Genomic DNA, 22698 nt, shown 5'->3' on the forward strand with positions numbered 1-22698 from the left:
GTGTATACAAGAGAAGGATCCGCGCAAGGAGGAAGAAGAGACGCGCGTGAAAGCTCTGGTGCCAATGCTGGTGCTGATGTGCTGTGCTGTTATGCTGTTGTGGGAGTGATGTGACCGAAAGGCGTTTTTTTTTTTTCATGGTCCAGGTTCCAGGTTCAAGCGCAAAACATCCACCTGCCTATTTCGAACGAGCTTACCTTCTTCAATTGAAATGTCTTCAAACGCATCTTTCTTCGCATGCTGCTGACGACCTTCCTCATCTACTCCTTCCATTCCATTCGGATTTTCCTCTTGTCACTTCGCCTTTGCTTGTTGTCGCAGTCTTCTTTTGCCTCAACTCTTCTGTCCAGTCATCCATTTCTCAGTGTTTGCGCCATGGTCAAAGCTATCAGAGGTATAAATTCTCCCACCTTGCCTCAGGACCAGCAATAGCTCCCCCATACGAACTCCATTTCCCCTCTGCAGCCGTCTCACTAACAGCATCATTCCCTCTCTGTGCCTCTGTTGTAATAACTACCATCTCAGGCGTCGTTGTAGAATGGTAAGTGCCTTTATGCATAAGGACCACCTTCTCCGCTCAGCATTAAACAAAGAAAAAAATAAAAGTGGTGGCGCTCACATTTAAACCATGTTTCCGTTGCCCAGCGATACGTCCGTTAAACAGATCATCCTAGGCCTGAATGAAAAGGGCCAGTTCATTATCGAAGATCTCGACGATACACATGTCTTTGTCGATGCATCATGTGTCGAGCAGCTCCGCTTTGATATTGACGAGATCCTGAACGAGAACACCTACAAGGTCGAGGAATCAAAGTAGACCTGACGTAAAAACAGTGAAGCAAAAGGAAACTGAATAAATACAAAGCAAAACATCATAACAATTCGGCAAACAAGATAACGGAGCGCAAGGATGATGGTAAAGAAGAGCGACTTCAATAGGAGCTGGGCTTTTACTATTACTAGTCTAAGACTAAAGACTGGATATCTCTCACACGATCCATGTGCTTGTCGCCGTGACGAGCAAAGGTATAGGAGCGAACTTTTTTTTCCTACTCAATACGAGTAGAAAGAAGGGTTGTGATAAAAAAACAAAATGAACTTGAACGAGTATGTACTGAGATGAGTGCAAATGCTGAGTGCGTGGTGTATTGAGTTGCATGCATGTTGGTATTTGACAGAATGAACCAAAGATAGAGTCCCTAGATCCTCTCATCGCCTGGCTTCAGGGTATATCGTGTACCATGAGGCGAGATGTATCGGCTGTTAAAGATCCGCTCAAGCATCCGCTCTCGGGTATAATACCGCACAAATGTTGTCCGATCGCCCGCTGTCTGTACCGTAGCCCGCACCTGCGCAATGCTCATCGTACGGCCTGGATCAAGGAACGCGCAAATGTTCTCAAATATCTCATGCGGCATGTTGCACAGGTTGGCTAGAATCCTGTGAGGATTGTATTCAACCTCGGTCGCGGTCGTTGCCGATGCATTCGAGAGCGTGTGATAGTGGCTAGGGTGGTGCTGGTGCTGGTGGTGATGATCCGCGACAGTAGTGGCGCTCGAAATCGATTCCTTGGGACCATGACGGGAGTTCGACAAAAGACTCGAGTTCGACGACTGCCGGGGCACAGCTTTGCTGGACGAACCATTGACCGACATCTTACGCGAGTACGAATTACCATGGCTCATGTTGTAGCCTACATCACCCTCCACTCCACCGCCATCTGCACCATTTGATTGGAGACCATGGTTTCCATTATGGCCGCTCTTTCCCATTGACCATAATGAAGTGATCGAGTTGGACGAATTGCTCCTGCCCAACCTGACACGTCGAAAGATGTTCCATCCGTGGTGCTGGTTGTGATGCTGTACATGGTGCTGTTGCTGCAACTGGAGCTGCTTCTGGTTCGCGGGCCGGCCCAAGAGGACGATTCTCGAAAGAATCAAGATGCGACATGCTGCAGCGTAAATCGCCTGCTGCCAGATATGGTTCCTGGTGAGCGAGTTCTGAAACGACTCGTAGAGCGCCTGTCGGTCCTCCGAATTGTAATCCAGCTGAATGCCCTTCAACGATCGGTTCTTGACGAGTCCTGAAGCGAGGGCCCAATAACCCTGGACACCGATATCAGGGTTGCTTGTCAGACCAAGGTTCTGAAGTCCCGTCACTGACGAAAGCACCTTCGATAGTGCCACAGCGGCTTCGGTAGAGAGGCAGCAGTTAGTGAAGACCACACTTTCCAGAGTCGTGTTCATGGTCATGCCATTGACCAACTCCTGAATGGCTTCAGCTGAGAAGAGGTTGAAGGATAGGTTGAGTTCCCGGAGGCTGGTGTTGACCCTCAAAACGTCACCGAGTGCCTTGAGACCGACCGTGGACTGTCCTTGGCCGATATGGTTAAGCTCCAGGTCGAGGCTGATAAGGTACTTGTTGCGCTTCAGGCTCTCACAAATGTCCGCCAGACCCTTGTCCCCAATGTTATTGTGAGGCAGATAAAGATGGGTAAGATGACGGTTGGAGATCAACGCTGTCGCTATCGCTGCCGCTCCTTTGGATCCCATCTCGTTCATGTCTAAACTGAGTGAAGTGAGCGTCCGATTGAACCTAACGGCCTCTGCGATGTATGTGATACCATCCGCTCCCAGACCGTTGGATCCGATGTTCATGTGTCGAATGACCCTGTTCTTGGCAAGGATCTTGACCAGATGCGGCGCACCCGCCTTCTTGATGTTATTGGACTGTATGCATAGCCGTGTCACTCCTCGGTTCAGAACGAGCGCCTCAGCCAACAATTCAGTTCCGTGGGCCGTGATGTGGTTTCCAGACAGATCGAGCGTCTTGAGTGTCTCGTTCTTGACAATGACCCTTGCCAGATACTTGATTGCCTTGTCATTGACGCCAGACCGCGCAAGGCTCAAAGTCGAGATCGTCTTGTTGAACTTCCATGCCTCAAACATGACCTTGCTCGCCTGTTGACTGATCATGTTGCCCTCCATCTTGAGCGACTTGATATTGGCGGCATCAGATGACTTGATGAGCTTGGCCAGAATCTTGGCATCGGCGGCGGAGATGGACGAGGCTGTGATGTTGAGGGCTTCCAAGACCTTCGAGTCCTTGCCGGTCATGTCTTTGATGAGCACATCTAGGTCGAGCTCAGACAGCATGACGAAGTTGCCCTTTTGAATAGCGCTAATGATAGGAGCAAGAGGAATGGGTGCTGTCGATCCCGAGCGCGATCTGCCTCGGGACTTTGACGAGGACCGCGAAGTGGATCCGCCGGCGTTACTGCTGGAAAGACTCCTCTCGCTCAAGGTTCTGGTCAAGTTGAGGGTCGGAAATGAGAACGCATTTGTGCTGACTTTGCGAAGTGTGGCTCCATGACTTGGGGGTGCAGGTAGGGACTGATTCCTACTGAGTCTAACCATTCCCTGGGGTTGAATGCGGATTTTTTTTTTTTTTTTGCCTGTTGTGTGCTGTTTGTTGACTGAAAGTGGTTGGTTCAATGAATAGCAGCTGTTGTCTATGAGAGTAAGAAATGATTATCTTTAGCTGAAAGGTCGACATTATCAATGGACTGCAGCATGTTCGCACATCGACTATGTTGCATGCTGTCATGCAGACGAAGGCTCTGTCAGCTCATTTACCTGGTAGAAACTTGATAGCAGAGTCTGTTGCGGATTTGACGTAAAGATATGCCTGGACTGTCTGGAAAATGAAGAAATTCAGGGGGTAGCGTGGTCAATATGCGCAAAAAAAAAAAAAAGTGACTTCGAACGAAGCGAGCGATGGAAGGAGCGAAATGAGTTCAAATGTTGGCCGTGGTGTCAAAGAAGGAAAACAAGAAGAAAAAAAAAAAAAAGGCAATGTTGTTTTTTGGCCCGCCCCTCTGATACAACCATGGGACAAGGGACAATCCAGACCATTGGAGTCGTTGACGCCCTTTTCTGGAAGAGCGAGCTAAGGAATATCACCGCACTTCAGTTATGTTTGTTTGTGTACAACCCTTTCCTTCCTTTCCCACTTTCTATTGACTTGAACAGAGCCCCCTGCGCGGTGTTACCTTGAACTCAGCTGAATCCAGCCCAGTCCAACCCGAGTAAACGCCGGAAGGCAAAAAACCTTAACAACCACGCTTTGTATCCAAACAAAAACACACATGACAGTCGGTAGTCTATGCAAGTGAACAATAAAATACAACAAATAACGCGCTGGCGAGCATGACTTCCATACCAGGGCAACAAAACTATGCGCTGGCATATGGCATACATGGAGAGAGTAAAAATAGTTAAAATCAACATAGGGACAACGGGAAAGGAAGACTAGGAAACGCAGTGTGTGGGGCTGGTACTTGGACGGAATGGCCACAACCAAAGATGCAAAGGCAACATTTGGTCGGTGCGGTGACAGGGCTTTGATGCCCCAAATGTCCAAATGTTTGGAATGTTTCCATATCAAGTGTTAAAGGAAGCACTTGATGGGAGATGATGCATTATCCTCGAGAATCGATTTGCTGCTGGAATTGTTTGTCGACATTGTACACGACTGGTTTCACGCTCACGATAATAAATAACATGCAATGAGGAGTTGAGTGCAGCAATGGTATAAAAAAAAACCACATCGGGCAATGTACAAGTGCTGCGAGGAAAAAAAGTGGTAGATGCTAAAGCACCGTGGTCTACCTGATAAACTCAATCGGGGTTGAGCTGAAGGAAACCTAGGATAAGGTGAGATCGACGGAGGTTTTTTGCTAGACTGATGATTAAGGAGGAAAGAGAATGAGCGGACGAGCCATGTAAATGTCAGCATGTCCCTTAAATACTTTCTTTTTTTTTTCCCGACTATTTCGTTTCAACGACAGCACTTCGCTGCAAGGGGGTTGACAAAATGATTTCCAACGTGTATTTTTAACATGACATGTCTCGTGGAAAAAAAGAGGAGCTCATGTGTGTCTGTGGCCCAACAAAAGCCTATGATGCAGGTGGGAGGGCGGCATGGTAGAAAGGCAGCGACCCATTGGCGTGTTAAAAGAGCGCGTAAGAAATCCGATGGTGGAGCATAGGAGCAAAAAGAAAAATTTGGCCATGGACAGGTACAGTTACACATGAATGGTCGTAGTGGACTGAAGAGAGTCGAGTAGCTTAATGTGCATTTCCGTTGCAGCATGCTGCATACCCTAGATAACAATCGCCACATCCATCGATGCATGTGTGTATGCATGTATCGCGTACGTCGCTGCTTTGCGTCTCAGCCTGGTTCTGACCAAGCAGATCCATACCCAGTGGCACATGGTCGTGCGAATAACAACATACAAAAAAAAAAGTAAAAATTGCTCTTCTTATGGGGCCCATCCCGACCATGTCCATGTTCATGTTCATAGTCGCATATAGCTCTTTGTTGAGACCATCGGGATGTCTACTTGATTGCCGAAAATATACAGTGATTGGCAATGGGATGCACCGTAACCGATCGAAGGGTATTATGCGATAGCGATAATGGTAATGGACCCTTTGGGGGATGGGGGGGGGGGGGGGGGGGGGGGAGGGAGGAAAGGGGAAAAGGACTGCGGCCTTGTTAGCCACCTCGAGGGAGGATGTTTCCCAAATACCCAAACATTTTGCTTTGACCTCCTTTGCCCCTTCTTGGACAACACCTTAAATCTGAATAGAAATTCTCGGTAACAGCAAGATTCGTGCTATGGGTGATCGATGCAGAAGGTGCAGCACTACAGCACCATACAAATATGAGGGATTTTTTTTTGTGGTCCGAAGTGTCATCGAGCATGGGCCAAAGCTTAACAACGAAGGTATAGTTGTTGAGATATAACGGATGGGCCGCGAATGTGTTGAGCGCATCCAGGGGTTGATACCCAGCAACGCGATGAACCCTAGACAGATCTCATTCGTGCCCTTTTGCCAAAAACCATAACCGTAAAAGGGACAAGAAGATGGGAAGAAAAATACCCGAGATAACAGGGAAGCAGGAGGGCCTTGAGGCGACTTACATCTGCCCCTTTGTCTGGATGCGAATCTCGACGGCGTACAGACGACTTGAGAAGGTGTATACCAATTTTGGTGGCGGTGGATTTGAGCAAGAGTGAAGATAGTGAGAATAGTGTGAATCGTGAGAATGAGTATGGATGGTTACAGTGTGGACTGATGATGATCGAGAGATACGTCGAAAGAAGGAGGAAAGAAGGATGAATGAGAATAGTCTGATGACAATGAGGTCAAGACGGTCAAGCAAGAAGAAAAAGGGAAAAGGAGAAGAAAGAGGAGTAAGAGTGATTCGTTTTGGGTGTGGTTTTTATGAGTTTTTGGCGCCTTCAAGTGGAGTGGATTCAAGTCAAAGCCCAAGTAAGTAACAAACAAACGCAGTGTACAAGAGAGACCTTCGTGGCACTGAGGAGCGTGCATGGTCAACTCAACAGCAGACAGTCCATCGCCATTCAAACAGAGCGCTTTATTCTATATTCTATATTCACCCTTGGTACCGCCATCTGCAACAGCACCAGCAACAGAGACTGCCGACGATCCAAACCCAGCAAGACTCTGCTTGGGCTTGAACCGTTCCATCGATTCTTCTCTTTCTCTCTTCCTCTTCCTCTCCTCGCTCCCTCTAACCCCATCCCCGATAGTCTGCCGACATCTGACCATCGTTCAGTGACTCACCAAATGGGGTGCCATAGATAGTGCAGTACTTGGTCACTTGAATACGTCGCGAGAATGTTTGTAATATAATGAGCATACTTCGTCTAGAGACAGTGCGTGCGGAGTGGACCAAACCCAGCAGTACAACTATATTCACAGAAAGGACCCTGAATTGAATATTCCAACGATAAACAGTGAGGAAAAGAGGTAACACTCCACTCAACATAGACTACATGCACTTCCACCATAGCCCAAATGATTGATGAACACTAGTAAAAATATTCTAGTGTCGAGGGCGCTCTGAGCAGCTCATTCCTTATCCATCTATTCAGCTTGCTCCACTCACACAATTTCGCTCCACCTCTCTGTTCATGCTTCCTTGGTTTCATTTTGGTCCGCGCCTCGGCTGTAGCGAACGGCGTCAGTTTATCATGCAACTAATCGCTATTAACGACTGTTCGATAAAAAATAATGAGGGCGTCCATGAGCATGATCCGTCGACGCCAAGTCCTCGGAGAGTGTATAGTGGATATCCATAACTAGAAGCGCAACTTCGCCCCTTCATTATATTTATTCCTTTCGGCCATCTCGATCAAAGATTGCTTGCTTCATGGAGTAACAGCTGCGGCCCTCCTCCCGGTTCGCTACAGCCTCTAGGACTAAACAGCCCTGAAAGAAAAAAAATCATGAACTGTATATGGTCCCAATGTAAATTTGCCAGAAAGAGGCCTTATGCACCATTTTGAGAAGGAAGTATCGAGAAACCGTACGCAAGAAGCACAATTGCGGAAGTGTCCTTTGTGGAGCGGCGTACATGCAACAAGACCGGGAGCAAAGCAGGCGATCTTGTCAGGTCGCGTCATGACCCTGTGTCTGTCTTGTCTTGTATACTGCCTTTCCTTGACCAGGAACAAAGTTAGCCGCTGTCCACAAATAAAAATAAAGTGCGTTCTAGGGGATGGGATGGGATAGATCAGGTTCCGTTCTTAGCCCACGGAATTTTTTTGTTTCCTCCATAGAACAATCATCGATCAGGAGGAAGGATGTACCGAAAGAATAGAGACTACATATAGGCTGCATGTATACAACCATGTGTCCATGACTTTAATTCTCCTCAGCCTGGTGATGCTCTTTTAAAGACTGGCACTCATTTTCGGATGGGCAATCGAATGTGCAGTGGATCGCGCTCTTACTCCTCTTCTCCCCCAGCCATGCAACATTGTATTTCCTTGCCGCTACCGAATATCATTGATACACAAAATTTGGCTATGCATGGATATGCTTTCCACTCATGCGGTTCACAAAAAAAAACTATGCTCTTGCTCGTCCATTGTCAGCCCTAACAGAAAACACACAGACATCGGTAATAGAGTTCGCTGATTTGGTCCGCTTCCCCTATTCTCCGTCAATGTTGTCCTACATCATCATCTCACGCAATGCTCTTTCGCAACATAGTGAACCCAACACGCGGCAAACCATAGTAAGATTTCGATGCCCATATGGTTCTTTTCTTTTTTTTCGAGTCCCCGTGACCCTCTAATGCTATTCACTTCGCCAGCAATCCGAGATGAGTCCATAAACAGCAAACACGCTAAATTCATTAATTAATAGTTATCCAGGTTGTCTGTCCAGCAGAAGAGCCTAATGTTCTTCCTTCTGTCCTTTCATCACGGAACCCGCACTCACAGAAGCCACACCTGCAGTACCCAGAGGACCTTTTTATATATATTGTGGAAACTCGCGTGCAGCGTGCAGGAGCGAACAGAGGGAACGGAAGGTGGAGGGAAAGGCGAGGGTGTTTGGGCTATACTATAGTAGGAGGAGGTGGGGGGGATTTGACATGTGCCAAAAAAGACCCTTTGTATCGCTCGGTCGAGTCACAGGCAGCATAACACGCAGACATTTGGACCGACCTTTCCAAGGATTCCATCAAAGGAGCTGACCACAGCGCCACGTCCATTTAAGGGGAACCCGACTTGAGATAGTCTATCTGCTCTCGCCATCGATCCAATGGAAACCAAAGAAGGAAGACAATAGCCTCCCTCCTTTCTTGTAGACGGCAGGAAGCGACCTCGATTCTTGTTGTATGTACTTAATTCCCTTGTGTAACTGGATTCTTGGACGGGAAACAGCTAATTCGTCTGCTAAAGAAGAAGAAACGCGCTTATGGCCTAGTGGTCAACTGGATTATCGGCGTACCCACTCTAATTCATGGGATGACAGAGAAAAAAAAAAGAAAAGAAAGCCTGAATCGTATATATCCTGTCTCTCCCATTGGCTCCTCGCTAAACGACTCTTTTAGTGGCAGGTGCTGTACTCATTGCATGTTTCTATTTCCTCTCTCTCTCTCTCTGAGGCATTGGATCATGTCGTGTTAGTGCATCTATAGAAAACGCGGAATCTTCTTTTGCTAACTTCCAGCACTGAAGTGAACGCACCGACTATTGCCACCAAATCTCCTCCTCCTCTTTCATATTCATGTGTAAAGGGGGGAAGGGATCGAGCTGCATTAAGATATAGACAAAGATGAAGAGCCAAGAAGAGGGAAGGGGCCGACGGAGGGACCGTGTGGTGATCGAGAACATCTTCTAGCCTATGCAAAATGGGCGTAGTTCCAAAGACGGATTGAAATGGAAAGATTAGAATCGCGGCATAAATGGGCTATTTTTTTTATGCATTCGTTATACACCCACTGACATTGCTATACTTCGCCACGCCATAGAAAGAGCCGATCCAGTGCATCCTGGTCAAGGAAACGAGTACATAAAAAGTTGGAATACTTTTAGCCTTCGATGTGGCTGCCTCTCTCCCTTCTGCAGACTTGGCTGCTAGCACTCTTCTGCACCTGAAGGCGTCGCGGATGGTGCCATTTTTCTATCCCTGTGTTGGTTGAGATATTCTATCTCGTCTCCATGGATGATTCATGAGGTATTTGCCCCTTTTACAGGCCATCAGTGTTCTTTGTTCATGGCAGGGGGTTGCTCCTGCTCCGATGGACTCAGGCTGCACTTTGCTATTTACCAATTATCAGTCATCGTCACAACAAACAAAACGTTACGTTGACTTTGGATGCTGGAAGAAAGTTTTTAAAAAAGTCGCTTAGACCCTTCTCACACGCAGCATCCAGAGTGCTGGAGACAGAATAAAAATTCGAAAATGGCCAATTACCCCCTCCAAAATAAAGACGCTCCTGACAGATGACAGTCTCCATTGGGATCCAAAAACCCATGGGGGCTTTTTCGGCTTCTCCACGATCCAGGGCCCGCAGGATGGATGGGTGGGACTTTTTTAAAATATCCGCTATGAATTTGGTCGTCGGAATTTGGACTGTGTGAGAGCTCTTTGTCCAACCTTCAGATTCAGAACGACCCCCGCACAGAACGCTCCATTCGGTTTCTTCGGCTAGTTCAATCGCAACAGCCGTTCTTGATACTACTCACCCCCAATTCTGATTCACGTCAAGTAGCTATTTTGACGAGAAACGAGTTGCAATACAAACTCAGGGGCTGAACTTACGAAGTAGTTCCCGAGGATTTGAGATGAATGACTAGGAAGAAAGAAAATTCTCAAGCTCCTCCTTAGTGGTCGGCAGCTCAATGAGATCCTCACATGCCGCTCTGCCAAGGTTGATACCCTCGTGCGCCCGGAGACCACAAACCATCGCTGCCGTTTTCGGCTCAGTTTGCTGAAAAATAAACAAATAAATAAACGAATAGAAGGATTAGGAGGACGTCTTGAGAGCGACTTCAGTCACTGCATCGGTTCGGAGGGCTACAATCTGTATATCATAGCATTCATCCTAGAACAGAAGCATCCAGAGATGAAAAATGGACCCGCTATAGCAGACGTGACCAAAATAAAAGACACTGCGTTACTGTTAATATCAGACGGATGAGCTGCCTTATAGCATCAGATGAACCGCACGGTTAATACGTAGGCTACTTGGGTGTTGAATCCTCCAACGGATCTTGTCGCTGTTGGTCGTGGCCTTTTAATTACAATCCATCCTTATGCCGAAAGGAAAGCGAGCTGATTTTAGCCACGAAGGAAAAAAAAAAAAAAAAAAAAGGTTGCGCTTGCCCTTTCGTCTTCAGAGTCATTATGGAACCGTAACGTTCGTCATGGGCTGGAACTAATGAAATCTGAAGGGAGTAGAGGGACCATATTGGTCAAATCAAAGCTGTAGACACAGACATGTCGCCGTGAAGCATTGGATCATACCAGGTGATTCATTCCCTTCATTGAAGCTTCCATAGGGATCAAACAGTATTGGGCTGCTGAAATATATACACCAAAAGGGATAAAAACGAGCTTGTTATATGAAAGCACATGAGAGTGTGGCCGCTAAAAGCGAATGACGAAGAATGACGCGAGAAGGGGAGACGCGCCCGTGAAGAAAGTGTGGTCAAAAGGTAATCGTGGTTTAGGTTTAGGGGATGTGTCTAGGAACAAGAGATGCCGTGTCCAAATTGCTGTTTGCGTATTCACGCCTTGCACTTGCAGTTAATGGTCCCTTCGCATACTCTGAACTTGAAGGCGACTCTATCGGCATTGAAGCAGAGCAGGTGCCAAATAATAGCTTTAGATATACCTCTTTATTGCTGAGTTGGCTGATACTTCTTTTTTCTGGTCCTTGGTCGGCGTAATGACGGTCAAAGGAACCCTTTCTTTGGCAGGGGTTTCCTTCCAACTTATTCGCCTTCTCATGGATGGTAATATTTTCAAATTCCAAACAAGCCTTCCTAAAAACACTCAGCACGCTATCGAATGTGCATTTTCCAATAAGCTGAACGACTTCCTTGGTATCTATTCAGTTGTGGACCATGACTTGTCCTTTATTCGATGCGCGTATGAGCAGAGATAGGCAACTTGTTATATTCAAGCCTGCTCGGCCTCTTCGACCGCCTGAGCTGCAGAAACTTCCTTCTCCTGCTTCGTCAAGGGTACCTGCAACCGATCCAACGACCCCTGCCTTTCGGGTGCCCCGTCCTTATCGGTATCCTCCAATATCCCATAGGAAAGCCTCACATCCTCCAACGAAACCCCCTGGTCCTTCAAATTTTTCAGCAGCCGATCAAAATGCCTCTGTCCTGGTCGATAATGTCCCGATTTCGGATTAATCTTGATTAACTTTCCTCGGTTCACAATGATCCCCCCAGCAGCACAGACCGTTCCGCCGCCTAAAAAGCTCGAATGATGAAACTGTCCCTTCACCTTCTGAGCAACATACAACGTCCCCTGAGGGTCTGTCACGTAGATAAATTTGGATTTGTTCCGGATCCGTTTCTTCTCCAGTCGCGTGGCCTCGTCGTCATGGTCGTTTGAGTCCGGCAGCACCTGGGACACATCCACATCATCGCCCGCCTGGACCGACGTTGGGAGAGTGTGGACGGGATGGCCCGAGATCTTGTAGAAGAGAAGGCCGTCGACTACATGGACGGCATACTGTTGGCGTTCATGTGCTTGAAGATATTGGACGCGCTGCTCGTCGAGACGTGCACGCGGCCGTTCTTCAAGATCGACGTCCTTGCCTTCGCCCTTGTCGAGCCAGTAGAAGAAATTTTGCGAGGTCTCTTGTTCCAACCAGTACTCGTGGTAAGGCTGAGGAAGAATGAGTTGGACAGAAAGAGACAATGGGTATGCGGGTCAGTTTATGGTGGCTAAAGAAACGAATACCAAGCAGGAATCCAGTGAGCGAGGTTTACTTTCATACCTTGAGGTTTGATCCATAGCGATGCTTCTTGTCCGACATCTCCAGCCAGTGCTCAGTGAGCTATTAATATAGTATAGGACAAATAATACGTATTAAATGTCGCGTCCTTAGGTCCTTGTGTTATTCATTTTGTTGTACATCGGATGCTCCAGGAAGGAGGCCAAATAACTTACCAGGACAAGCGCTTCCTCAGTCGAGACGCCGACACTTCCCTATAGGTGAGCGAAAAGGAAATACGAAGGATTGAGATGTATGAATGATCAATGGTGTTAGGTAGAGGATTGAGGATGAGAACGGTACGAAAAGAAAGTATAAAGTGCTGCTGCTTCGCTGCATACATCGCTCATATCAGATGATGCACTGGCAATAGAAGGGCTTCTCGATGGAGTTGTTGGCGCCATCATTGTCGATGGTGCGGTCGATGGTGTGGTATATAGGTCATTGTTGTGCAGCATGATACAGTTGAATCAAATGAAATGGAAGAAGAGAGAGAAGAGAAGCAAAATAGGAGGATGCAGAGAGAATGAATCATGAAGGAGTAAAAAAAGAAAAGGAAAGACATGGCGAATTACCTTGCCGAGTCTTGATCCAAGGAACTCTGCACGCCTCCAGGCCCAGCGTGTTTTGCTTTCATTGGGCGTCTGTGGAGATGCTGGCAGCGCCTGATTCGGATCCTCGGGGGTCGCGGGTGATGCCGCCTGATGATGATCCTTGTCTTTAGCGTCCATCTTATGGATATATTCAATGCGACTGTAGTCAATTAAGTGTCTCCATTTCTATATCATCCAAGGACAAGGAAACCGTGCAGGGATATGTGAGTGGTTAGGGACACGGTCTTTGTTCGCACGGGCTTGTGATCGTGGGGGGACATGAATCTCTTGTCAGCGATAATGCTCTCGTCCTTCCTGCAAGAATGAGTGCTGAACCGCAGCATATTATGGCCCAATTGACACCGCCACGCCTATTCACCCAGTCAGCGGATAAAGTGTCGTGGTCTGGACCAGAAAAAAAATATGTTACCTGAGAGGCAGTCAATGCAGGTCCGTACAACTCTCGACGAGCTCTGTTGGTGATGGGTATACAAGCAAGAGAACCGGGCATAAAGATATACTATCAGTATCGTATTCCTGCGTCCGGTCGTTAGGCGTTACAGCCCTCGACTGACTTCAGCTTCCCATGATCGACAAGTTCCACTTAACAAGGCGTGCGAATAATAATAAAAAAAATACACAAAAGGGACAGCCGTACTGGTTTCCTCGGTAAATAGACTGAATCACCGTTGCAGCCGACTCGAGCTCTGCTTGCTCGTTCGTAGACAGGGGTATTTTATGCGTGTCGCTGTCCTTCCTTTTGTAGCTGGTGCTGTTGTCGAGCTGCAGATGGTGCAGTTGTTCTTCAGTTGATCCCTCATTCGGCTGGCTGGAGGGGATGAGGTTGGTTGCTGCGGCCATCTTTTTTTCCCAGTAAATAGCAAAGTGAGCTGATGAGTGTAGTGGATGAAGAAAGAGGGAGAAGAAGGCAAGTTGGACAAAAGAGCAGGCAGACAGACAGGCTGGCCAGCTGGACAGGTTGTCTTTTTTCACTCCAGCCCATAGCTCACGCGCTAAAGTTAATTTCCATTTCCTGTTAAAAAGTTATTCCTCAGCCCCGGAATGCACACGCAGGGTGGTGTACATACGCCTCATAGACTAGTAGTTGCAGCCAGGTACCATTCAAACTCCCCGGTAGCCATCTAGTCTAGGCCTACGTGTACAGAACAGTGGGGGCGACGCGCTCTGGCGTATCCTGAATGGGCCCATTCTCATTTGCTACACCCAGTGCATACTGACACACGCAATAGGGGATATGTGTGATATGGGAGTGGGGTCTGAGGCAAATGTACATCACGAGGTACACTTGTGAATGAGACGGAAGCAAAATGCGTTCAACTCAAGATTCTTTCCTCATGTCGGTAACCTAATCTTTGGATCAGTTGCAGAAATCCGCATTTAGTTTCAGAGCGGCAACATTGAGCGCCGTGTGGGGGATCTCTTGTTACAGAAAATTGAGCCATAAAACTTGGTTTGACGGAGGATTTGATGAAAATTTTCATCAGGAAGAAAACCTTTGAACGCATTTTTCATTCCCTATCGGTCTTTCAGGGGCATTCCACATCTGACCCGGAAATATGTATTGACTGTATATCGTGCAGTTCTCGTGTCAATCACATCTGTGGGATGATGCACAAATATGCACCCAACCCTGTGTCCCACGCTATTTTTTTTTTTCGCTTTCGATCCTCCATCGTTTTTCATTTCTCGAACTATCACCCATCAGGATGTTGTCGGCCGTGTTCAGAAGAGGAGGCACTGTTGCCTCAAGAGCAGCATCATCGCCGCACTGGAAACTGCGGCCACTATCATTACCAGGATCGCCACCCCCATCCGCTGCCTGGATTCCATGGAGCACGAAAAGACATCTGATGGGCAAGGGACAAAGCATCTCTCGCGACTTGGTTTCTTCATGCAGGACACTCAAGCTGTCACACTCAACTGCACCATCCTCACCTCGAGGCTTCTTCAACGGCACTGCGAAAACGCATCTCGCCAAACAACACTGCAACCCACCATCAGGAGGAGGACTCTACTCGACTTGTGCTCGTAGGCCAATTCGACACCACAATCAACATGAACCAGCCCTTATCATCCTCCAGGGAAATCACCAACGCCTTCTTCGACCCTGGCTCCAACAACAAGCCTCCAAGTTCCACACCTCCCGACCAAACCATCTCCCCCTGCCCATCATCCCCGCCGCAATCTTCACTCTCAAGACCCCCGTCACCGCTGTCGTCCTCCGAATAGTCTCGAGGATCTCACTCACCCTCCTCCCCTTATCCGCGAAGCAATCCCCAAGGGTCATCCTCACCCTCGTCCTGATCCCACCCATCTGTTTCGCCCTTGTTATCTTTGCGGGTCTCGAAGCGGCACCCAACACGGGTCGATGGCGGTTCTTGTTCACGAGCGAGGAAGAAGAGTTGACGATGCTTCAGGATGAGATCCCCACGTTTATGGAGAGCATTAAAGTTCTGGAGGATGAGAACGATCCAAGGGTACAGTTGGTTAAGCACATTTTGAAGAATCTTTTGAGTGCTTCGATTGAACAGGATGGATCTACATTGAGAACCGGGATAGTGGAGAGGCTAGAGAAGAAGCATCAGGATGCACAGCGGTTGTTGAAGGAGCATCAACAGCAGCACAAGGTGGACCCAACGGAGAATGGCAGCACTGCCGACGAAAGTACACCAGTAGTCGCAGCAGCGAGTAAAGCAATTGTCTCCACACAGAGACCTATACCCTCAACCGGATCATCGCCATCGCCCTCCTCCTTTGCATCCGACGGTGACGATGACGAGGATGACCTGGATCTCAGGGAGATCAGCTTCGAGGACCGGCCGTTCCAGATTTTTGTCGCCGAGGACGAGACCATCAATGCCTTCTCCCTGGGCCCACCCCGACTGATCTTCATCAATTCAGGGCTTTTGGACTGGCTTGAGAATGATGAGGATCTGGTCGCCGCTGTCGTTGCACACGAGCTCGCTCACGTTATCCAGAGACATACCATGGAAACCCACGGACGCGAGACCGTCATGCTCTTCCTCGCTGGTAACGTTTTACTGCATCTTTTGGTGATACTTTATTATTAGCATTGTTTTCATGTATTTGTGCTACTCTTTATTAACCCTGATACAAACTATGTACTATTTGCTATCATATAACAATAGACCTTCTGAGAAGCGCATTGTGGACAATCTCGATCCCTCTGGGCCCCTGGTTCAATTCATGGGTCGACCAAACCACCAACAACCTCCTCCACTTCACAGCCTCAGGACCGTTGCATCAAACCATCGAGGTCGAAGCCGACACCGTCTCACTCACCCTCCTAGCCCTCGCAGGGTACGACCCCATGCACGCCGTCAGACTCTGGGAGCAATGGGCCGACAAGGACCAAAAGGAAATGGATGCTGAGGATTCGGTTGAGGTCCATAAATGGACTGATTGGATGTACGATCATCCACCCTCGGCTGAGCGGGCGCGGTACCTGAAGGAGGCTGTCATGCCCGCACGAGAGATGTGGGAGAAGGTCCTTGGAAGACGTAAGGCCCCGATGAAGAGGTTCTTGCCACTGGAGACGCGGCTGAGAGATCAAATCGATGAGGATGGGGATTTAACAGAGGAGACAGTGCAAGATGTGATGGAAACGATGGATGAGCTGTTGAAGAAGCAGGAGAAAGAAGAGAAGGAAGCGCGGCGACGGAGTGGGATCAGAGGAACGTTGAAGAGGTGGGCTAGTTGGCGGCCGTGGGCAAAGTCATCGGAGATGGATGTCAACTTGGGATCGACAGAGCCGGCAAAGGCATAATAGGAGTTACAGCGGGATCCTTCATTGTAGATAAAGAATCGGGCATTAAAAGACACTCTTATATACTCACTAACTTTTTTTTTTTTTATTCTGGATTCGTTTTTGCGAAGGCGAGAAAGACAATCGCAATGATCACTGCAACTGCTTGGGTACCTCGTTTACTCGTGCTTTTACCAAAGTGACCTCGACCGTCTCTTCAAACTCGATGATCTCGTGCTCGGTTTCAGGCTCGCTCTCTACGATCCCTGCTGGGGCTGGCGCACTCTGGTGACGAAGACGCTCCACTTCCTGCTCCAATTCGACCATCTTCAACGACAATGCCTCGTATTCCTGCGCGATTTTGGCCTTTCCAGCATTGGTTGCCTTAACCAGGACTTCTAGATCTACGTCAACCTTTTGTTTGGCCGCGAATATGGTCTGCTTGAGCTCGTCAATGGTCTTTTCTAGGGACACGCACTCCTCAGTCTTCTTGCGCAGCTGTGAGGACAGGTCATCTTTCACCCTGTGGAGCGACTCGGCTTCTACAGTCTTGGCTTGAAGGGTAATGATCAGGCTGTCCTTCTCATTGGTGAGCGAACCAATTTCCGCTGCCTTGTCCTGGAGGGCTCTGGTCACTTCGTCTTTTTCCTTGAGCACCTGCGGCAGGTGGACCTTGCAAGTCGCATGTATCGCCTCAAGTTCTGTCAGCTTAGTCTCCAAACTAGTTTTCTCGACAACGACCAGTCGAAGGGCCGACTCCTTATTCGCGACTGCATCCTCCAACTCCTTGATCTGCCTCTCGAGAGCCGCACGGTCCTGTGAACTCTTCTTGCACTCCTCACACGCGCGTGTCGTCATTTCCGCGATCTGCTTCTGAAGAGTCTCATGCTTCTCAGTGAGGGATACGATCTGTGTGTTCGATAGCTTGAGCTCCTTGACCAGTTGCTCTCGCTCGGATGACCGCGTCGTCAACTCCTCGGCATGGCTCGCCTGTTCGTCTTGTAACTGCGCGGTCAACACCTCGGATTGTCTCCGGGCGTCGTTTAATTCGATGACGGACTTTGTCAGCTTCTCGTGAGCTACCTCTAGCTCTGACGCCTGCGCTGTCAAAGATACTTCTGCGACTGATAAGGCGGACTCTGCGGCGGAGAGAGTAGACAGGTGCTCAGCATGCTTGATGCTAAGGGCTTGGTGCTCCTCCTCTTCGAGCTTGCGTAGCGCCTCGCTCCTAAGAGACAGTGCCTTGTGTTCCTTTTCCGTCTTCATCAGCTCCTCATGCTTCAAAGAAAGATTCTTGTACTCCTTGTCGACTTTGTCAACCTGCTTCCGAGCCTCTGAAAGCTCCTTCTTCAGCGCCTCCATCTCCGCGTCCTTGACAAGTACCTTTTCCGTCTCCTTGACCATCTGCACGCGCAAGATATCAATCTCCTCGGTCAACGACTGCTTGTCTCCCTCGAGCGTTTCGTTTCGACTTTGCAGCACCCCCTCCACATGGCGCGCAGCCGCCGTTTGCTGCTCGATCTGCACTTTCGCGCTTCTGAGCTCGCCCTCGAGTGCCACAGTAACACCCTCCAACATCTCGATCCTTGCGTCCTTCTCGGCCAGCAACCCCAGGAGTTCATTCCGTTCGAATACCCCCGCACCCGTCCGTTTCTCGGCCTCCACGAGGTTCCTTGACAGCTGCTCAACCTCGTTCTCGACACAGGCCCTTCGCTGCACCAGCTCCCGGTTCAGTTCCTGAAGTTTCTCGACTTGCCCGACAACCTGCTTGCGCTCCTGCTCTATCGCCTCTACCCTTGCTTCAAACTCCTTCACACTTCTATTCGCTTCTTCCCTTATCTTCACCGTCTCGGCTTCCCCCTTACGCGCCTGGGTCTGCACCGTCTTGAGCATCTCCTGTTCTTGAGCGAGCTGCTTCATCAAAAGCGTGTTCGTATAATTAAGCGTCTCAACCTTGGCCTCGAACTGTTGTGCCTGAGCCTCAGCGTCTTTGGCGGACTTGACCAGTTCTGCATCGGTCTCGATTTGTTTCTGGAGGAACCCGTTCTGGACTGGTCGTTCTTGAAGAGCGTACTGTGCCGGATGCTGGAGCTTGATGGCGTTCGCGTATACATAGTAGGCACCGATCGCTGCTCCTGCTGCCACAAATGTAGCGGCCGTCGGGCTAATATTCTCCATTAATGCGTTGCTTTGTGAAGTCCCAGCGTGCTGTCAAAGAACTTGAGACGACTGGCTAGCTGCGAATGAAAAAAAAAAAAAAAAAAAAAAAAAAGGAATCCTTGGGCAAGTGGAAGAGTCGGAGGGCTGAAGAATTGAAGAATTGAAGAGTTGAAGAGTTGAAGTGCCGAAGAGTTGATAAAAAAGCAAGAGAAGGCGAGACGATTGCATTTTATGCTACGGATATTGATACTGGTGCTTTTTTGTTTTCACCTTCCCGCTCCCTCATTCCCTCTTTAGTCTATCATGCAATCCTCGATCGGCTCTTCGCGTCTCCAACGAACGGTGGAAAGAGCTTCTAAGCCGAGAGGGAGGGGAAGGGACAGAATCCTCCCGAGGAGGAGCGAGAGTATCTCTCGGTAAAAGTAGGCAGCCCCTTCCCCCTTTTTCCTACTTTTTTTTTCCGCGCAAATATCAAACACTGCACTTGCTTCCCGTACACCAGCGACCCACCGTCGGATAGGCGCTCCTACCGCCGCATCGCTTCTTTTGCAATTGTCAGCATTTGTCGAGATATGATTGGTAACACGCATGTCTACAGGCTACACAGCAGTCTGTCCAATGTAGGCTGTTTCGACGTGTTGCTGCACTTGCCTACCATCCAGAACGGTATATCTACGTGATGCATGCGCAAGCAGTGCGCCTTTCTGTAGTCGGCGATTTACCGGTTATCAACACTATGTTTACAAGCACAATGTGGCCATTTGTTCAACATTCAGGAAGTTCATTAAACATATAACTTTTTTTTTATTACGTCCTGAGGCTCAACTTAAAGCTCGCCCGTATATAAAAATTAGTTAATCCGCTCGTTTGTGAACACGGAACAATAACAAACAAAGGTACCTTGGTTTGACAGTTGAACATGGCCTGATTGAAAGAGAACGGTCCCTTCCGTTTTCTTTTGTTTGCTTCCAAAAGAGCTTTTCTTCTGTTAGTTTTATTTGTTCATTCTTTCTCGTTTCTTTTTTGTTTTGTTTCGTTGTGGGTTGGCAAAAAAAAAAAAAAAAAAAGGAAGGAAGAGAAAATCGAAAAGCAGGGTTAATGTCATTCTAGATCCAGCAGATATTATCCTCAACGTGATTCAATATTCTGCTGAAGGTGGAAATAGCATCATAGCCACCGCCAAACGCAGAAGAAAGCCGTCCTCATTCAACCTTCGGTGGTGCAGGTTGCGAGTCTGAACCATCCGCTGGTGGAGGGGGTGGTGGTGGAGCTGCGCCAGTCTCAGCCGTAGAAGTCGGTGCACCGACTGCTGATTCCGCTGCTACGGGTGGAGGCGCATATGCATACCCATAGTAGGCCAACGCTGGGTCGGACGAAACAGGCGCTCCTGCCGCTAATGTCGATGGATCCTGTTCTGCACCAGGATGCGCGTATGCCTGCTGATAGTACTGACTGTATTGCTGGTAGTATTGCTGTTGCTGGTAATATTGATTATACGCCTCATACTGCTCGTATGTGTATCCTTGAGCAGCAGCATCTGCGGCTGCACTTGTCGCTGGGACAGCAGCAGCAGTCGTTGTAGGAGCAGCAGAAGCTAACTGTTCTGCCGGAGGTGGTGGTGGACCTGGAGGCAATGGAGGGTTCGCAGTCGACGGAGTTGTGCCAGGAGGTGGTGGTGGTGCTTGGTAGTGCTGATTGTAACCGTACTGATGATTGGGCGGCTGGTTATGATACTGCTGATGTCCTCCCTGGTATCTCCCATACTGCCCACCATTATAGTAGCTCTAATGAACAAGAGTGCATCAGTATCACTTCAACCACATGGCCGAAAAAGAGCTGGTAGTCATTATAAAGAGACTTACAGATCGGTCACTATAGGTCCTGTTATGGCCATAGGGCTCTTGGTGCATGGGCGGTCGACTCTTCATCTTTTCGTACTCGCCCCTCACTGTCTCAACAAGGTCCTTGCAGAGTCGTTCTGCCTCGTCAACCTCCTCCTGATTATTTCCACTATTAGTTGCACGGAGATAGCAGCATGCCAGTTAGCAACGTTTGCTAAAAGATCATAAAAAACGCCTTGGAATAAAATGTAAGACCAGAAAAGGCTCCTTACAGGATGTTGATGTACAATGGCTCGTCCGATTCGCGGCCAGTATCTACTTCCAAATACCCAGAGCCCTGTCCTTTGAGCTGGACACGCGTCCTCGTCACGTTTTGCACATGCTTCACATACTGCCCCTATAAAACCGATTAGGTACACTTAGTAACTGAGTAATTGACATCGCCAAGCCGCTTTGAGCAAGCTGAAAAGGTAGTGCGACTTACACCTGGGCCAACAATTTTCGCCCTCACATTGAACATTCTGTCCGAATCGATTCCAATGGCGACGCGAGCATGAAAAGATTGATGTCTCTAATGAATAGACGGAAGGGAAATAGATGTGTCAACATCCGTACTTAGTGTATTTGTCTCGAAGCCATGCAATACAAATGCAGTCCTTACAGGTGGTGGTCCTCCGAAACCTCTCGAGCCCGGCTGAAATGAATCCCGCTGTGGTGGAAGTGGTGGCGGGTTCTGTGCTTCCTCAATAAGCTCATTAATCTTTTGGACCGCATTATCCAGTTCCTCCTGTGTTAATGCGGTAACGTGAAGATAAAGTGGTGGTTCTTTTTCTGTCGCCATGCTCCGATCCTGGTAAAATTTGCCGCGAGTCGTGACATCTGCTCCCGTATCGCGGTGGAGCTTTATCCGGAACGGTCCAATATGAAAGAGATGATGATTTTAGTACAACGGCACTTCTCCTGCAGAATCTATGCAAGCCTCATGGGGCAGCAAGAAAGATGATGACAGTAAATCCTGAATAGCATACCTGAGTCTGAACTGATCCCTTTGTGAGGATATAACGATGCTTGACGTCGTTAATGTCGATATCCGCCACGAATTCATCCCGTTCCTTGGACTCTTTAAAGGGAGCGCCATTGTTGTGCGCACTACCGCCTGCTGTCTCGGCATCTGTCATAGGGTGCGGATGCTCCTGAGGTTTGGCCACCGTAGCGTTGGTAGATTCCGTTTCCGTAGGTGCCTTGCCTTGCGCCACCAACATTGCATTTATCCTGGCTGCAGCAATGGCTGCAGCTGCTGCGGCTTCATCGGCATTTGACTGGAATGAAGTGCCGTTAGGGGCGGTTGCTGTGCCGGCAACGCCGTTTTCATCCTTTGAGTGAATGCTCGCCTCAGATGCGGCCTTTTTGGTAGCTGCGTCGTCCTCGCCTTGGTTGTCCCATTTGCGTTTTCTCCTTCAGACGAAAACAATAAGCAGATTTGGTTAGATCAACAACTTCATTGAGATGAGAATTTACTCTGACCTATGCATGCTTGCGTCAATATTTATGCACGTGTTGCATAATACCTTGGCTCTTCGGACATGGTTGATTCTGACAGGATGCGGTGAGCAAATGCGTATGTGCGTGTGCGTGTGTGTGTGTGTATGTGAATGGTGGAACGGAGAAGATCAAAGATCGCTTGATTGCTTGATTGCACCTTTTTCTTGCAGTTTGCTACGTCAGTCGTCAATTAAAGAGCCTTCTGCAATTGCACGAATCAGCAAAAAAACGCTGTGCTATTTTATTACAAAAAGAACTCCCAACAGCTACACTGCCTTTTTTTTTTTTTTTTTTTTTTTGTGCATTTGTTCAAAGTTCAAAGGCTGTCTAAAGCAAAGTCGCCAGTCCTTTACTTGGCCTTGGCCCAAGGATATTCTAACAGTCGATAAGAAGTATTCGAAGGTGAGTCATGGAGCGAACCGCA

General features: G+C 48.4%; 5 protein-coding genes across 5 annotated transcripts; 2 read left to right on the forward strand and 3 right to left on the reverse strand.

Annotated features, from left to right (window-relative positions):
* The first annotated feature begins 197 nt into the window (after positions 1–197).
* BC939DRAFT_443760 (transcription factor TFIIH complex subunit Tfb5-domain-containing protein) lies at positions 198–876 on the forward strand. The gene is made up of 3 exons (XM_051554586.1): positions 198–394; positions 526–541; positions 646–876. The coding sequence occupies exons 1-3, from the start codon at positions 238–240 to the stop codon at positions 815–817; spliced, it is 345 nt and encodes a 114-aa protein (XP_051414772.1). The 5' UTR covers positions 198–237; the 3' UTR covers positions 818–876.
* Positions 877–1132: 256 nt separating this feature from the next.
* BC939DRAFT_69489 (uncharacterized protein) lies at positions 1133–3766 on the reverse strand. Its single transcript, XM_051561842.1, has 2 exons — positions 3639–3766; positions 1133–3514 (listed from the first exon to the last, which is right to left on the reverse strand). Exon 2 carries the CDS (start codon positions 3417–3419, stop codon positions 1200–1202), a length of 2220 nt encoding a protein of 739 aa, XP_051414773.1. The 5' UTR covers positions 3420–3514; positions 3639–3766; the 3' UTR covers positions 1133–1199.
* Positions 3767–12572: 8806 nt separating this feature from the next.
* On the reverse strand, positions 12573–13923 carry BC939DRAFT_69612 (uncharacterized protein). Its single transcript, XM_051561843.1, has 3 exons — positions 13603–13923; positions 13375–13417; positions 12573–13130 (listed from the first exon to the last, which is right to left on the reverse strand). The coding sequence occupies exons 1-3, from the start codon at positions 13803–13805 to the stop codon at positions 12822–12824; spliced, it is 555 nt and encodes a 184-aa protein (XP_051414774.1). The 5' UTR covers positions 13806–13923; the 3' UTR covers positions 12573–12821.
* A 706-nt stretch (positions 13924–14629) lies between these two features.
* On the forward strand, positions 14630–16816 carry BC939DRAFT_490950 (peptidase family M48-domain-containing protein). The gene is made up of 2 exons (XM_051559471.1): positions 14630–15995; positions 16115–16816. The coding sequence occupies exons 1-2, from the start codon at positions 14672–14674 to the stop codon at positions 16750–16752; spliced, it is 1962 nt and encodes a 653-aa protein (XP_051414775.1). The 5' UTR covers positions 14630–14671; the 3' UTR covers positions 16753–16816.
* A 3770-nt stretch (positions 16817–20586) lies between these two features.
* BC939DRAFT_69640 (uncharacterized protein) lies at positions 20587–22243 on the reverse strand. The gene is made up of 5 exons (XM_051561844.1): positions 21761–22243; positions 21394–21633; positions 21217–21303; positions 21005–21129; positions 20587–20901 (listed from the first exon to the last, which is right to left on the reverse strand). The coding sequence occupies exons 1-5, from the start codon at positions 21992–21994 to the stop codon at positions 20700–20702; spliced, it is 888 nt and encodes a 295-aa protein (XP_051414776.1). The 5' UTR covers positions 21995–22243; the 3' UTR covers positions 20587–20699.
* Positions 22244–22698: the final 455 nt, after the last annotated feature.

The sequence above is a fragment of the Gamsiella multidivaricata genome, assembly GCF_025024155.1.
Source record: "Gamsiella multidivaricata strain RSA 2152 chromosome Unknown BC939scaffold_15, whole genome shotgun sequence".
Classification (NCBI taxonomy): Eukaryota; Fungi; Mortierellomycota; class Mortierellomycetes; order Mortierellales; family Mortierellaceae; genus Gamsiella; species Gamsiella multidivaricata.

What these genes read in the sequence shown, in the direction of transcription:
- BC939DRAFT_443760 (XM_051554586.1), top strand. Translation starts at nt 238, where the DNA reads ATGCTGCTGACGACCTTCCTCATCTACTCCTTCCATTCCATTCGGATT.
- BC939DRAFT_69489 (XM_051561842.1), bottom strand. Translation starts at nt 3,419, where the DNA reads ATGGTTAGACTCAGTAGGAATCAGTCCCTACCTGCACCCCCAAGTCAT.
- BC939DRAFT_69612 (XM_051561843.1), bottom strand. Translation starts at nt 13,805, where the DNA reads ATGGCCGCAGCAACCAACCTCATCCCCTCCAGCCAGCCGAATGAGGGA. An exon ending in TCTATTTACCGAGGAAACCA is followed by an intron (nt 13,418 to 13,602) that starts GTACGGCTGTCC and finishes CATCACCAACAG; the next exon opens with AGCTCGTCGAGAGTTGTACG. An exon ending in CTGCATTGACTGCCTCTCAG is followed by an intron (nt 13,131 to 13,374) that starts GTAACATATTTT and finishes TGGATGATATAG; the next exon opens with AAATGGAGACACTTAATTGA.
- BC939DRAFT_490950 (XM_051559471.1), top strand. Translation starts at nt 14,672, where the DNA reads ATGTTGTCGGCCGTGTTCAGAAGAGGAGGCACTGTTGCCTCAAGAGCA. An exon ending in CGTCATGCTCTTCCTCGCTG is followed by an intron (nt 15,996 to 16,114) that starts GTAACGTTTTAC and finishes ATATAACAATAG; the next exon opens with ACCTTCTGAGAAGCGCATTG.
- BC939DRAFT_69640 (XM_051561844.1), bottom strand. Translation starts at nt 21,994, where the DNA reads ATGTTGGTGGCGCAAGGCAAGGCACCTACGGAAACGGAATCTACCAAC. An exon ending in AGGGATCAGTTCAGACTCAG is followed by an intron (nt 21,634 to 21,760) that starts GTATGCTATTCA and finishes TTCCGGATAAAG; the next exon opens with CTCCACCGCGATACGGGAGC. An exon ending in CGAAAATTGTTGGCCCAGGT is followed by an intron (nt 21,130 to 21,216) that starts GTAAGTCGCACT and finishes TCGGTTTTATAG; the next exon opens with GGGCAGTATGTGAAGCATGT.